Consider the following 17333-nt stretch of genomic DNA (forward strand, 5'->3'; position numbering starts at 1 on the left):
ATCGATTCTAGAGGTGACTTCAACTAAACCAGGGTTCAAAATAAAACCTCACTTTAGAACAGAGTGTTTCCTAGCATGTTCTTTTCACAGGACTCACAAATATTATGTTCACTTATAATTATGGTAGTTGTTAACATTACAGACCATGCCATTACATAGGGTTCAGAGTCTTAAAATATCTTGCTGGACAAAAAAAATCTATACTGTTTTTCTTTTTAAAAACTTGCCTGCAAGAATGGTTATGAGCTTGCTGGCAGAGAAAGAAAAGATAGTCTCAAATATGTGACACAACTCAGTGCCCTTCAAACTAGAGAGAACACTTCTGTGTAATTCAGTGAAATTCATTCTTTCGCTTTCCCTGACCTCATCTCCCTCAGTTGTAGGGCAGATTTAAGAAATGATTACAGCTGTACAGAAAAAAAAATAAATACAAACATTCTTGTGTGCAGTCTGAGTACAGAACATGACATAGTGGATCAGAGATACAACTAATCCAGCATGCCCTTGAGATAGCTGCAGGACATGTATCTGAGGAAGGAAAAGCCCAGAGTAGATAAAGGCGGGACTACAGTATAATCTGCTTCCTCAAAGCATGAATTCTAAATCCCCAGAGTCAGTGTTTGCTTTAAAACCTGAAACACGAGTTTTGATATCTAAATCTTCACTATTTTGTTTCTCAATTTTTGCATCTCTTTCTCCACTAGAGACATTTACCTTGATCCTACTGAAATGAATATATATTACAAGTGTTCACAAAGTGAAGAACAGATTACAGAAATACATACAGTGCTATAAGGGATTTCTGTAAAGAAAGGCATTGCTGTTGTAGTAGCATGCTATGGCAAGTATTTTGTTTTTATTGCACACTGTATTAAGATCTCAGTTCTTCAAAAATGTTGGCAATTTTTCTGGTCATAACATGTTGCTAAATCTTTTCTGTCACATTTCAAGGACTAATTGTTTCATGGTAATTTTTTTATTGATACCTATGAGGTGTGCTTTTACACACATGTAATGCTTACTGAGATAGATGTGATATGAACACTAGCCATTCTTATGAAATTATTTGATAGTAATTCTAGAACTTAATTTTAAAAAATGAGGTCAGTATGCTTTGAAAATAACATTATAGTCAACACAGGTGAAATGCCACTCCAATAATACCCTCTTCCTAAAACATCAATATAACAATGTCTACTAAGAGATCAGTTACATACACTGTCCACAAGAAGCCAGACTGTTCCTTTACTACAATCAGTTCTAAATATAATAACAGTCCCATGCCTGGTACAGCACAGAAATTAACCTCCAGTACTGGTAAAGTTTGATCTCCACAACTGCTGTGCATGTTCTCCAGAGAGATTTGTATTTGAAGAAAAAGCAAGCTGGATAGTATTACAATGTTTTTGGGCCTTTCATCACAGTGTGGCCAGTCTCGCCCCCTAAACATCTGCTGTTACAAAAGGATATCACTGCTGAGCAGGAACACAGACAGAACAGAGATGTCCACAGTTCTGCAATTTGCTGTGGGGACATCTGTCTCCTAGAAGGAGACTGTGAAACAGAGGAACATCTTATTTACACCTGTGTAAACTACCTGTTCAGGACTGGGAGTTTGTTACTGATGTCTTTCTATTTGGGATTATTGACTGTGAAAAACACAATCCTCGTGTTCAGCTTCTCAGGTGGTCTATCTGATGTTTGAAGTAAAATATTTCTACAATCTTATCTCTCCTTTAATTTTTTTTCTTTTACATTTCCTTTCACTAGAACATATCTGGCTATGACTATAACTACCTAGACATACATATGTTATCAACACATACATAATTTTTATCTGCCTATCACAAAATTGATAACTTTATTCCTATCTAAGAAGCAGCATAAGGAATGTTTTATCAGATGTCTTAAATATAAGCCAGCCTCTGAGCCAGCACTGATCTTATGGACCCTTTTAGATGACATGTCACAGCTCTGTATATGGTCATCCCCGGACGTGTCTATTTTAATCATGTTTTATATGTGATATCACAGAAGCTTAGACTTCAGCCTGCAGAAACAAAAAGGCGGTGCTGTACAGCTGTAGTTCTGTATAGTGAGTGTTTTGTGAACATTTCATTACAAGCATGGTAGCAATTAATGAGATTACTTTGTGCATTCTTACAGTCATAAGCTTTTGTCATTTTGTTTTTCCTTACCAAGTTGCTCTGCTAAATGTTTTCCTCTCTCTGTGAAGATTACCCGCTCATCCTCCATGTCACATTTGTTACCCACCAAAATAACCTGGGCATTATCCCAAGAGTACGTTTTGATTTGAGTTGACCTTAAAAGAAAGACAAGAGAGAAAAAGATAAGTCAAAGTGAAGCAGATTCCTCTTAAATCAATTTCAAAGAGAATTGTAATCTGGAAAACAAAGGCAATACTGATTTTGACATCTAAGTTAAAACAATTACGTTTAATTCTGGATCTCAAATAAATGAAGGATTATCTTTCAGGAATTATAGCTTTAACTTTTGCTTGTTAAAACGAGTCAGTCTTTCAGTATTTTCTCCTGTCATAAACATTCTTTCTATATTTTTAGAAAGAATGAGTGTCACTTTCTCCCACACAGGTAAAAAAAGTATTTTCACATTTTAAGGCAAAACTTATCATCTAAAAGCAGAACCTTGAAACAAAATCAGCAGCTTATTCATATTTTTCACCTTTTAAAATTAAGATCTAAACTTATCAGTAAAGCTTCAAAGACATTCTGTCTTCCTTCTGCTGTTTCTCTCCAGTATGTTCCACAGTAGCTCTCTGGTCTTCCAAGAGGACAGCAACATTCATGTTGTACATTAAGCCATGGTCAGGGGCTGAATTTGAACTTTCACTTGCCTTCCATTTAGATTCTTCAAGCTCTAATCTTGACTACAGCTGAACAGAGGTGTCCGAGGCCTTGAAATCCTATGATGACCTTGAGCGCTGATGGGGAAACAGCACACCCTACAAAACTCTCTTCTGCAATCTGAATGGGATGCAGCTAAAGTGCAGTGTAGGAGCATGGTTTTAGCAGCTCTCAGCAGCTCTGCTGATTCTCAGACCTGCTCTGTAGGAAGGAAAGCTTCATGCCAAGACTTCAGGCTCAGTTGAGAGTGATGCTGCTGGCAGCATCTTCTAACTAAGTACAATACCTGTCCCTGAATACAGCTCACAGGGAGCAATAAGATTGCTTTAAGTGCTTACAATTTGTCTTGGACTTGGCTACACCTGGCTTCACATTATTTCAAGTTCTTGGTAGAGTGTTAGTATTCTTGTCCCTCTATGGGATCAAAGGAGAGAAAAGATGTAGAACATCTCTATCTTCTTGGATAATACAGCATGTTTAAGAAAAGTGCACTGGAATAGAAAACAGCCTGTTCAACCACATGTGGGGGATACCTATTGTATACCAGGGCTCTGGGACTCTGTAAGAAAAGATTAAATAGCATCCAAAATCTGCCATCTAAACATTTTGGAAGATGGCTCATGTAGGTGCTGGTTTGCTAGTGCCCCCTTTTTCAGAATGCAACTTTTTCCTCTGCATAGTGAGACCCTGTCATGGCAGAATGATTCATACACAAGAAAGGACCATGGCATAGTCCATCGTTCACTTATAGTTAATGAGAGATATGGATTGTATCTTCCCATCTGTCTGTGCTTATCACGTACTGAGAGGGGTGGATGTAGGCAAAAGCTGCCTCCGGCCATCTTTGTACCCATGTCCAACATTGACAGCCTGCTGGCACGAATTGAAGCAGCCTGCTGCAGCTGCCTCTAGCCACGTGTGATGGGCCTGTTGTGCAGGGAAAAGCTGTTCTTAAGGGAAGGGTCACACTAACTTTAGTGTTATTCTACTTCACCAGAATGACCAGAAAAAGATGAAGTGAGCCCTACTCCATTTCTTTTTGCTGCAGATTGTTCCCTTGGACCTGCCCTGATCGTTCCTTGAAGAAATGGACAGTGTGGTATTTTAACTCTGTTAAAAATCTGTAACAATTTGAGTAAGTATCTTAAGGTACAGCGACAAAACAGAGGTCAGACTTCCATTTACACTTTTACTAAAGATAGAATTGCTCAGAAGAAAGGGCACCGTGCATTCATTTTGGCAAAAAATGCACTTATGAAACCATGCTGAGCTCTTTAGAAATTTGTGGTTAAGGAAAAGAGGATTATTATTATACTTTAACTAGAATTACGTATATTACCATAGCAACATAGGAAATTGAAGTAGTTTCAAAAGCAAAATACACAGTAAAAATGTTAAATTTCACAGAAGGAATCAATTGCATATTCTGTAATATTTTCATATTTTTCTCTCTCTGTTCTTCCGAGAACAGAGAGTGAGAGAACAGCATTCGCTGCCATCACTGTGAAACCACCACATCTGCAAAGGTGAAATATCATAAACAGATGAATGAAGGATTATGTCCTGGAGGATATTTTCACACCAGTGCAAAGAGAATTCATTTAACCTTGTTTTGCAGACTTCTGTTTTACCTAACTTCTCCATTTTTTTTTGCTTAAGAATATAAAAGACTTCATTTTACTAAAGCCTGCTGTGATTTTTCATTCTGTGAATAATGGTCCTATACATCCAAATGCTTCTCATTACTAAGGCCATTTATTTTATCCTCAGATATATCTGTTTTTCTAACATCTTATCTAGTTGTGGGTTGTTTTTAAGCAACAGGAAAAGAGATCTTGCTTTGATAATGATTCCAAGGGCTCATGTTTTGAAAAAAACTCTAGTACAAGGATACACCTAACTGACTGCGAAAATGAGACAAATATATCCCCACTCAATCCCACATCAGCAGGAGCATGGATTCAAAGAATATAATAGGCTTATCACTGTTATGTTTTCTTTTAGACATACATTTCCACTAATGGCTTCTATTGATTTTTTTTTGCCCACAATTCTTCACTTAAGCCAACACACAGGTCCTTTACAAAAGAGATTCTGCTGTTCCTAGAGTATACGTCCTTTCAAATAACTGAGGCTTCTGATTAATCCAAAACACAAAACATTGTCCTTGTAAAGAACTTTAGCCTCAGGAAGATTTAAGATATGAAAAGGCAAAGCTGATGTTTGCCATTAGCTGAATACAGCACTTCTTGTTCAGTCTCACTACCCTGGTATATGTCAATAGTAATTTACCCTGTAAATCTTTCACATTCTAGTTGTATGGTATGCAGACAATCTGCAACATGCTTGAATTCTTATAATGTTTAGACAGGCACCAGAAAGGCAGATTAATGCAGGAATTCAGTGATCCAGTATTTTCAGTGATCAACACAAGACCTTTTCTCCTAGTACTATTCTGCCATGATCGCTATCAGAAGAGTACTTGCTGAATGCCAAGTATAGTAAAGCTCTTTTCTCATCCTAAAACAGCATTGCATTTTGCAGTAATATTTCAAAATGCTGTAAAGTTACATTAATAAATCTCCAAAGGTGTACTGGTGTACTAAGACAGAAGATTACCAAAAATAAGATGGACTTTTTGCTTTGTTTCATGGACTGAAATTCTATCTGAAGAAAATGTTCAAAAGACAGTTTTTCAATCATACTTTGTTTAAAATAAAGCCTTAAGGAAAGGCAGTGTTAAACAGTGCTCATTGCTTATATGCACATCCTATTTCTGCTCATAGGAAATACCTTGTAATTCCCACTGGTTCACAAGGTATTTTTCTTTCAGAATATTATCAGTATTGCTTATTAGATCAATACTGTACAACAGGATTTTGTAATTTTGAATTGTTTCCACGTCTGTCATTTAATGGAGAGAATAAAATCAGTGTTGCCTAGGCAAAAACATCCATCTAATGTTACCTCATTTTTAATGAGCATACAGGTTTCAAAGTGAATATTACAATGCTTAAAACGGTGAACACAATTATCAAGACTCAAGACACTATTATCGTGTGCAACCTCCAACAAATTTGGCAAAAATAAACCAACACTGACTGTCATTTATAGCTATTACCAAGCATAGTGAAATGCGCCTTCATGAGTGAGGTGAAACAGTCAGTAAAAGATCTATACTGCAGCACACTGTATGACAGGTATGAGCTCAAAGGCACACTCCTGTTCTCAGGTTAGACTCCACTTGAGCTCTGAAAAAGAATCAGTTGAATGAAGAACTAGTAGGGATACTGAAAACAACAACAACAAAAAAAGAATAAACATTTCAAAAAAATGTAGGAGGAGACTAACCTTTGAGAACTGGGGTAACCTTCTACCTCTAAACATGCAAGAGCTTCAAATAATTGTCCAGGCACCTGTGTGTGTGTGTGCAGGGAGCATGATGGGTGTATTTGCACAGCATGATGGAATGTGTTCGCAATCACCCAGCCCCAGCCAGCTGCGTGGCTGCAATGCTGCAAAGCAAGATCACTAACACAGAGCATAACAAATGTGAAGTGACCGTTGTACGGACTCACTAGTGTTAAAACATTTGATAAAAGCTTATCTGCACATGGACTAAGTAGCATGGGAAAGCAATGGAAGACTGAAGAGCCCAAAGAATATCCTGACCCTGGCTGCTCACAGGCCTAATCCAGGAGCCACTGGCTTGTTGGACATGCACATGAACAATCCCAGAGGAGCACAGGCACACAAAGGCAGGCAGAAATCCAAACTAAGGACTCAGAAGAAACGCTACTTCCAGGCCTCCCTCAGAAGTGCCTGAGTCCTGTTGTCCTGGCCTGAAACCCATCCCTATGGGCCAACACTTTTGGACTCAGTGGGGGTGCAGGGCACATGATGGGATGTGGAGGAAGAGATACAAAAACTGGACTGGTGAAGTTCGAGCCAGGCCAGCTGGCAAGTAGGTTATTAGCCTGGGAGAAAGGGGTGTCTCTAAGGGGAACTTCACTGTGGGTAGCCAGGAAAGTCCTGGCTAGCTATGTGTCTGTGTCTGTATAAAGGATTTGTACCTGCAGAATGTGGTAGGAGCATTAGAGGCTTCTCCAGGTGCCAGCAGCTGAGGAGTGCATGAACCAGTTGTAGCTATTAAGCAGTTTGAGTTACTGGGCTCAGCTGAGAGAGGGATCTACATCACACAGATATGGGAGTGCTCTGTGTCACCTATGATCTGTGGTCAGCCATGTATTAAGGCTGCTCTGAAAGTAATACCTCTATTTTATGATGTTGGCCCATGATGTCAAAGACAGATGTTGGTGATACAACAGAGGTTGAACTTTCCCACTAATATCCTACTACATTTTGTTGCTGCGTGACAGATGGCAGCAGAGAGTCAGACTGACAGAATAGTGTCTGACATGGAAGTGTTCCAAAGCAAAAGTGCAACACTGAATTCCTCCATGGGAAACAAATGGCACTCACTGACATTTTGATGCTTGCTTCATGTTTCTGGAGACCAAACAATGGATGTAAGCACGGTGAGGTGGTGGGTGGTGCATTTCAGCAGAGGTAACAATGACAGTGGGTCACCTCCACAGTGCAGATTTTTATGAAGGCAGCATGCAGGCTCTTGTTCACACTGGAAGAAATGTGTAGCTAACACTGGTGACTATGGTGAAAAAGTGTTTTACGCTGAGAATTTGTTCTGCTAAATAGTGTTATTGTGCTTGTAATAGTATAATGGCAGTAAGACCAATGCAATCAAGTAGATGTTACAGAAGGAAAAAAAGAGTGCTCACCTGTCTCTGAGGATTGAGGCTCACAAAGGAGAACTCCACAAAGGAGGGATCTCCAAGAGATCTGTCCTTCGTGGCAGTCAGACCTTAAATGGGGTCTATGAAGGGTTGAGCCTGTGCTCACAGGGCTGATCAGATCTTTTTTCAGAGATTCAGGCTGTGACTCAGCATTTGCCACACAGTGCTCAGTATAACTGTTGTGCTTTTCAAAGAAATAAGTAGGAGGCATTACTTTTGGAGCAACTTACACCCACATATATATGTATGTATGTTATATCTATGTTTAATTAATATGTGTTATGTTATTATATATATTAGGTTAGGAAATCTAAAACCCAGATACAATTTAGTTGAGCTAGAGACATAAAGGGGAACAAGAAACAAATTCTATAGGTATATCAGTGATAAAAAGAAGGTGAAATAACTTATTGGCCCTCTCTGGAGATCTGGTCACAGCGGATACAGAAAAAGCTGAGGTGCTCAATGGCTTCTTTGCCTCACCCTTCACTGGCGAGTGCTCTGGGATAAAGCATACTGCTCAAGTTGTAGAAGGAAAGGTAAGAACTGGAAGATGGAAAATCTGCCTGTTATAAGTGAAAATCAGGTCTGAGACCATCTAAAGAAGGTGCACAAGCCTGTAGGACCCAATAAGATCTATCCATAGGATCTGAGGGAATTGGCAGATGAAGTTGCCAAGCCACTGTACATCATATCTGAAATATTGTTAACAGTCTGGTGAAATTCCCACTGACTGGAAAAGGTCCCCCCTACGATCCCATGTTCCTATATGGGATGTACACATGCTCTGTGTGCATCTACCTGCTGGAAATGCTCCTGCAGCCTCACTAATGGTTGTATCTGGAGCACAGAGAAGCAGCAGCCTCTCTTCCGTGGGGCCATCACGTCCAACGTGATTAACATTCTCTGAACAGATCAGACTCAGCTCAGCTGTGTAACACTGCATTGTACCATGCAGAAACTGCTATAGAAGTTAAACCTACTGCTTACTGCACCTGATATATTTCAGGTTGCTTCCACTGATTGGCATACTGACTGGCATCATATGATTCACTCTGAATGTCTTCAGATGATCAATTTTTAATAACTCTCATATGAACAGAACAAATTTTAACTCTAATAGTCTCTAATATATTCTTACCCACAGACAGCAAGGATGGCAAGCAAGTAGATAAAAAATATGCACATATAGCAAATACTTCTCTCAGCAATATGCATTTTTTAAAGCCAACTCTAATACACATACTACTGTTTGAATCCGGAACCTTCCCAGGATTCCTGCATTCACTACAGGGGCTAATTTCTATGGGCTTTTTAGTTGAACTATGTAGTAAGCCACGTGCAACGAAAGCTGAGAATCACCCTAATAAAGAAGCTCCAGGGGGACCATGTATAATATTTATTCTAGGAAGTTCAGGGAACATGTTGTACTTCTGATGTTCTGGTTTCAGAAAGAGCATGCAATTAAATGGAGTGCATAATCCTGTTAGGGGAAAAAAAAAAAAAAGGAAAAGAAAAGAAGCCACCCCACATCCAAATAAACACAATTCCTACCAAAACATTTTTAATTTTTGAAGTGATTTTTAGGTTGATTTTATTGGTTGATCCTAAGTTCTCTCATTTCTGTCTCCAGTGTTGTTTCCAAAGTGTATTACCAGAATCACCAGGGCTGCAGGGTAATAACAAGAACTGGGGTGTAGTCCAGGCTGTCTGTACAAAAACTTTCTCAGTTTCTTTAAGTGTTTGGTGAGGTGGAGTGTCAGAAAAGCTGCTGTAAGTTTGGAGCTGTGTAGAAAAACACATATCTTTACATATTGCTGCAAATAAAAGAGGAGAGTTCCTCCTTTATTTGCAGGAAGTTCTGTTGCATGCCTGGAAACCTCTGAGCAGGAAGGATGGTTCATCAGCATTTTCTGGAGATTTTATTTTTTTGTTGTCACTGAGGCAATGCTGGCTTCTTCCCTCTCTTCTCCCAGTCCCCTTTGTATGGTGTGGGAAACACTGAGTGGGCGGTAACAGGCAGCTCTGCCATGCCTATCCTTCCAGGGGATGGGATCTCCTCAGGAGCCCTATCCTGCTCCTGCTGACTCAGTCTCTTCTATGAGGTGGATCTGAGGTCTTCCTCATTCTACCAAATCTCTTCTATAATTCATTAGGCATCATATGTTCTAGTCCTTTCTTATGCCTTCCTTTTTGTCTCTTAAACCCTCTTACACCCAACAAACCTGAAAGGTCAGGTCCCTTAAGAATACCTTTTGTCTTGAGCCTTTTCATCTGCTCTGTAACCCACTCACCTTTAAGATATGAAAGCAATAGGAATTGTATAGGATGATTCTGCACAGTATATTAAAGGGCTGCAATGCCTGGTCCTGGTGGCCATTTGGAAGCTGGCTCTGTACCAGCTGCTCTGCACTTGGCAGCCAGACACTGCTGCAGGGAGGGCAGGGAGAGAGGTGGCCTCAGGCCTTCCATCTGTTCCCCAGAATAACCCACTGCTAGTGGGAGATGAGCCATCCAAAATACATAAAACCCCCAGCAAAAAACCTCAACCCAACTTTCTGATTGCCATTTTGAAAAAAAAAAAAAAAAAAAAAGAGAGAGAGAGAAAAATTAAATTCTGGAGTAGCCTCAGGCTTTGGGGTGCTTACTTGAATAATAGACTCTATATGGTCATTATTGTCATATTATTAATGTAATAAAAGAAAGAAACAAGCAAACAAAAAAGAGATCCTAACAATTCAAAGAACTGATGAGTATCTGCGAGAGGACACAACCCCAAGAACCAGAACTACTTTGAGAAACAGCACAGGATCTTTCCTCCTTGAGCTACTGAGAAAGAAAGTTTGGGTATTTGCAGCTTTTAAACTATTGCTACTCATTTCATCATTCTGGCATGATACAGCTGAGGGCCATAAAGTCTCAATGATTATGAGAAATGAAAATTCTATTACCTCTTATGAACTGCTTAATAATTATTGAAACCACTAATGAAAATACTACTACTAATAAAAAGCAATCAATAAAGGAAATACTTATCAATATAGAAAATCAAGGTGAACCCATGATTGTAGTGGGGCATTTCTGTAGAAGAATGTCCTTCTAGCAGACGATTTAGAACTAGTAGGTGTCCTATCATCTCCATTTTTAATTACAGTACCTGACATGCATTCTGAATTTGAGATTTTTAATTTCAGTGATACCGCCAGCACCTGCTGACTGTGTATTAATATAGAATAAAGGCAAAGATGTCCCAGAAACATAAAATTATTAAATATGAATGAAGAGAAAAAAGAAGGTGAAAAAAACGGGAATAAAAGCCTTCCATTTTAAGTGCAACAAAACAGTAAAGAAGAAAGATCGGAAGAGTTGTGGATGTAATAACAAAAATGGAATATGCCAACTCCTTTACTCTTGCAAAAGACCTGGATATATGAATATTTTCCAGGGCTGACCGTTTTTGGTGTGTCGGTAATTTTTTACATAATATTATATCTTTTTTCCTGGATTGAAATGAATAAAAAATTGCATGATGATTCTGAAATAAGCCGACGTCTAAAGAAATCAGAAGAATACCATTGAGTCGTCACTTCCTTCTGAGTGGCTTTATCTTCCTTGTGCAGTGCACATCTTGCACAGAAAGGCTACATGTTTAACCTTCCCTTGGAGGAAGATAAATTGATGATGCAGAAACTGTGTGACAGGTGTGACACAAACAAATATCTGGTTAATTTTCAGACAGCAGACTAATCAAAATGAGCAGAGCATCACGGGTCTGCAGTATTCCAGTAGGAACTAGGTCTGCTTTAAGCAAAATAAATTCAGCTTCGACAGTGAACAAAAGGCAAAAGCTAACCTAACAGAAAACACCACTATAGGTTGCTAAGGCCATAACTTCATTTAGAAAACTATGTGCACATTTTCAGCTCTGAGAGGCTTTAACAAGGATCAAAATAAATTGAATTCTTCTGGAGAGTAAAACCCTCCAGAGCTAATCTGTAATTTATTATTTTATATAATACAGTGAAAGAAAGTATGAAATAGGAGAATACCTAAAGATTTAAAGGCTGATATACTCAGCGTATTTATGATATTTATCCTTATACAGTTTTCTTAGTGACGGTCCACTACCACTCTATGGAAGAAGTGTACACTTACTCAATTACATTCACTCTCGGGAATGTCCTGGGTCTGTGTTTAACACAGTGCAATGAGAACTGACATGTTATTCATAACTAAATAATGCTGTATGGTGTCTAAGATAGAAGACAGGCGTCACTGGAGCTCATCAATCAAAATTTTCTTTCTTTCTAATCAACTATTCTATGCTTGTACTGTCTTTCCTATGGATGTGCCTTCCCATCCAGAATCTTCTGCTCAGTGCTTCATCAAATAACATTTCATTTTTAATGGAATATACAAATAATACTCTTAACAGAATATGAATTAGTATTTCACTGTACAGTGCTGTTTCAAATAACAGCATCTAGTCTCTGTGTTCAGAAAAAGATTAACTCCTGATACTAGAATGCAAATTCACAGGATAACAGTAAATGATATTGAGTTAATATACTGAGGGTAAAAGATGTTTGGGTTTGAGTTGTAATTCTTTTGTACTTCGTTTAGTAGGACCAGAAACCCTCAGGGATTATTTAATTTATATGAATCAGGTTGCAGATGTCCTTTGTTTTTTGCATCCTTGGCACGATCTCTGCATCCTGCTTTGTTCCCAGCTGTCAAACACACCTTGAAAGTACTTTCCAACACCAGAAGCCCGATTATGTACTTATTACATTTAAAAAAAAAAAAAAAGAGAGAGAGAAAAGTGCTACATGTTATTACTACATGAAAGTAGTAAGTTAGTGCTACATGAAGTAGTAGAAAGTTAGTGCTACATGAAATGTTAGTACTACATTCTATATCCTTCCTCTCCAGTAACTCATGGCCACCTCTTCAGAAGAAAAGCCCACCGGCTCAAATGTTTTCCTGTACATACAGTGCCAGTCTTACATGGAGTATGGTCACAGTATATATTAGATCACACAGGCATTGCAAACCCTGGAGACCTTTTTTTCTTGGAGACAGATGACAGAAGCTCCCCACCTACTCCTGGGAAAGATAGGAGCTGAAGGTGTGCAGAATTAATAAAATTAGTTAATTCTCTATGAAAGTCAAATGCAATTTCTTCATTTTTTGATGTATAGTATGCACTTTCACACGCTTTTTGTTTTAAAAAGTTATGCAGATGTTTACACAGAGAATCGAGACTGTGTTAATGCATCAAGGGCAGAGAAATCCTCCAACCTACTCAAATATTTTGAATCATGACAAAACAATATAAAACAGATTTCAATGTTTAGTTCTTATTTACAGGTGTACAAAATCGTCTCCTACAACAAGGTTTACTTATGAGTAGACCAACTAATGTAACACATTTTTCACAGTGGGACACAGCAATGGCACATGTTAATGAAGAGTATTTATGTCGTGTACAATGCTGCAAGCTGTGTCATACTGTGGGAGGTGATTTAGTAACTTACCACACAGACAAAAGGCTGTACATTTTAATTTTCTCCCCCCTGAGAAACCTACCGTTAAATTGTCATCCTTCAAAGCTACTACTTCACATTCACAGTGTACACAATCAAAGATAAAGGTTTGAAAGGGGATGGAACAAAGTATTTATAAGGAAAATAATATCCATGGAAACAATAAAAGGCAAAACACAGTCTGCACTCACATATCTGTCCCCATGGTTTCATGTTCCAGATGCTTCGAAACAAGCAATCCTGTTAATCACCAGTTTATGCTGATTGCACAAACTGTTACTGGAACTCTGATTAATGACCCTAATCAATACATCATATCCAAACTTCTATATTTGAAAAACATAGCTGTGAAATATGGAAATACTGAAGGCATTTGCTAAAACAATAACAGTGTCTGTATTACACTTATATACGTAAATGAGTGATTTGTTGTCACTGTAAAATATTTCCATTTTTCTTGCCATTTTGTGTCCATATATATATATATATATATGTATATATGTAAAGAAACAGATAAAAACACACGTCCTCATGTTTGCCTTCTTTCTTCCTTGCAATGATATGCATTTGATCTTAAAAAAAAAAAAAAAAAAAAAAAGTGTGATACTGAACCTAAGCAAGTTTTTCTGGTGCACCACTATTAGCTCTAATACTTCCCTCCTCACTGTACCAGCAACAGACCCACAGCCCTGGGTGGCCCTAATCTGACAGTCTGAAATCTATTGCTCTTATGGGTTTACCTGTTAACATTTCTCCACCAGTCCCACAAATTAGGAACATGGTGATGGTATTGTGGAGGTGGCAGATTTTTTTTTTTTTACAGGTACAGTGAAGTTCTTTTGGTTTGTAATAACACTGATAATCCTATAAGTAAAATTAAGATGGGCCTTAGAAGGTGATTTTTTTTTTGCACTTTTATCTTTTAAATAGCAAATCCAGATTAATATTGTCAATATATATTTGGGAAATATCTAGCAACAACAAGACTCCCTGTTTTAGGAAACTTCCCATTAATCAATTCTCTGGGAATCTGGATTGATTTATACTTGTACTGTCATATCTCCTGATGAAATTCAGTGCACATTTGTGGCCCTTAATCTCTTTCTGCCTATTTTGAGAGGAATGCCTTCCAAGTTTCTTTCACTTCTCAAATTCACTGTTTTTGATTTAATTTCCTCTATTATTTTTGCTTTCTTTTTCTTAAGTTTAAAGGAATTCTTCTATTTTTTCTCTTATATCTGAAGTTGTTAGATAGTTTGGTATTGTTCCCATTCAGTGTTTGGCATAACCTTTTTCATAACAACTAAGACTTGCAAGTACATAAATCATGTTCTGAAATATTTTCATCTATTTTTTCTTTTTCTTCCTTTTTTTTTTTTAATGAAGAGGATAGAAGAAAAATAAATCTGGCCTAATTTGAATCACTAAAAAAGCTCACTAGCACAGGAGCCAGATCATGGCTCACAGCACATGTGACAGATAATGGTCTATCCTTAGCAAGGATTTATCCAGTGTGAAAGCCATGTGTCATGGCATTAGTTAAAGTCATTAGACTACTTGTTGATGAGATAGGTGGGATTGTTCTACTAAAATATAAAGAATACACAACTTTCAAAATGCTACATTCTACACCAGAGTTAGTATTAACATTATTAACCGACATTCTATCTCTGAACTTACTTATCTCATTAATCTCTTGAAGGTAGAGCAAAGGAAACATGAATCCTGAAGGCACAAAACTGAGATTCCACTACTGTGTCCTTGCACAGTGTCTGGACGTAATTTCCCTTTGCAGATACATGCTTGCAAGCACAAAGGATTTGAGCTCTGAAATTCTGAGTCGGAGTAGTCATGGCCTCTTCTAACAGATAACTGAAATAGGATTGGCAAAAAGGCAGCTGCCTTAACCTAACTCCTAGCTGATACAAATAAATCAGAAAAAAAAAAAAAAGTATTTATTTTGAGGCTTTGAAGGTAGGTTCGTAGCTACTTTAGCCATGCTCTGCTCTTGGGACACTGCTTTTCAAAATTAGTTTTGTAAGGGCTCCAGGAGTAAAAGCAAACATTTGTCTATATCCTGCCTGGCTGGATTGTCCTGCCAGCAAGGCTTTTATGTCAGGTTTATTTGTGCTGACTCGCAGAGCCTGGTGGGAAGCATTAGATGTTAGTTTTTGTTCCTAAACTCAGAAGTGAAACAAAAAACAAGAGGGTTGTGTATTCAATCACAGTCAGTAGTCAGTAGGTCAGTAGTACTGCTACCTGTGTATATGTATACACTTAACTCTCAGTCCTTAGTTTTTGTACATCTGAATTTTTGTTCTCTATCACAGTCCTCAAAAAAACCCCACAAAAGTATAGTGCTTGTCCCTGAACTCAGAAGCCAGATATAAAAGAAATCCTGAATGTGGTGGAACCTATTGGCAACATATTCAAGTATGAGTACTTATCAGCCAAACACTGGAGGTGAAATGTGAAACTTTCCAAAAGGTCTGAAAAGTGAACACAGCTGTATTTCAATGCAATATGGTCTAAATTATTGAGGGATCTTAGGGATCATGTAGAATAGTTATAAATTAAAGCTTATCTCACACTGCCTCCAAGAGCACTTTGAAACATACTGCTTAAACCTCTTCTTAACACATCTCTGCAGTGACGAAAACTAACTGGGCTGGTGTCACAAAAAAGGAAGCTTAGCAGTGAAATTGGTCTGTACTCTCAGTGCAGTACAGGTCTTCAAGAAGAAAGATTTCAGAAATAATGTACTAGAAAGAAAAAGGAGAATAAATTATTTCCTTTGCGCTGTTCTAGAAATGAAAGTCTACCACTGAAAATCAGTAAAGGTGAATGAATGAGCTGGACACTAGGACATTATAAGGCATGGAGTACTGTCGATAACAGCACCTGAACAGAAAGTATTTCTAGTGTGGACTTAACTATATTAACAAAACTGTATTTAGCTCAGGAATTGATAACTTAGACGAGGGGATTGAGTGTACCCTCAGTAAGTTTGCAGATGACACCAAGTTGGGAGGATGCGTCAAACTGCCTGAGGGTAGGGAGGCCCTTCAGAGGGATTTGGATAGGCTGAACAGCTGGGCTGAGCTCAATGGGATGAGGTTCAATAAGGCCAAGTGCCGGGTCCTGCACTTTGGCCACAATAACCCCATGCAATGCTATAGGCTTGGGGCAGAATGGCTTGAAGAATGTAGAGAGGAAAAGGACCTGGGGGTGTTGGTTGGTGCTCGGCTTAACATGAGCCGGTAGTGTGCCCAGGTGGCCAAGAAGGCCAACAGCATCCTGGCCTGTATTAGAAATAGTGTAGCCAGCAGGAGCAGGGAGGTGATCATCCCCCTGTACTCAGCTCTGGTGCGGCCGCACCTCGAGTACTGTGCTCAGTTTTGGGCCCCTCACTACAAGAAGGACATTGAGGCCCTGGAGCGTGTTCAGAGAAGGGCAACAAAACTGGTGAGGGGTCTGGAGCACAAGTCTTATGAGGAGCGGCTGAGGGAGCTGGGATTGTTTAGTCAGGAGAAGAGGAGGCTCAGAGGAGACCTTATTGCACTCTACCACTTCCTGAAGGGGGGTTGTGGTGATGAGGGGTTGGGCCTCTTCTCCCTGATAAATGATGACAAGACGAGAGGGAATGGCCACAAGTTGCGCCGGGGAAGATTTAGATTAGAGGAAAAAATTTTTCTCTGAAAGAGTGGTCAGGCACTGGAATGGCCTGCCTAGGGAGGTGGTTGAGGCACCATCCCTAGTGCTGTTCAAGAAGCGTTTAGATGAGGTGCTAAGGGATTTGATTTAGTAGTTCAGTGGGTAGGGATGGTGATAGGAGGATGGTTGGACTAGATGATCTTGTAGGTCCTTTCCAACCTAATGTACCTATGAATCTATGGAATGTAATAAATATCATGCACTGCCGAGTCTGATTTTAGAAGAGAACAGAATAAAGAAGTAAAACTTTTCCCAGTATAACTACATCCCTATTTCTGTTGGCAGAGCTAGACAAGTTAAGAGTCACAACTCTTCAGAACTCTGACAAAGAGGCTGGCATAGATCTTTTTGGGTGCAATTCATCTGTTCTATTC

The 17333-nt window shown here is 38.8% G+C and overlaps 1 protein-coding gene across 1 annotated transcript in view; it reads right to left on the reverse strand.

The window, feature by feature from the left end:
* Positions 1-17333, reverse strand: part of RAB3C (RAB3C, member RAS oncogene family) — a 119007-nt gene that overhangs the window by 10674 nt on the left and 91000 nt on the right. Inside the window, exon 3 of the mRNA XM_065739855.1 lies at positions 2199-2323. Coding sequence (XP_065595927.1) covers positions 2199-2323 — 125 coding nt within the window. The remainder of the gene's footprint in view (positions 1-2198; positions 2324-17333) is intronic.

This window comes from Cyrtonyx montezumae, unplaced genomic scaffold, assembly GCF_038088225.1.
Source record: "Cyrtonyx montezumae isolate F1298 unplaced genomic scaffold, pur_monq_1.0 scaffold_25, whole genome shotgun sequence".
Lineage (NCBI taxonomy): Eukaryota > Metazoa > Chordata > Aves > Galliformes > Odontophoridae > Cyrtonyx > Cyrtonyx montezumae.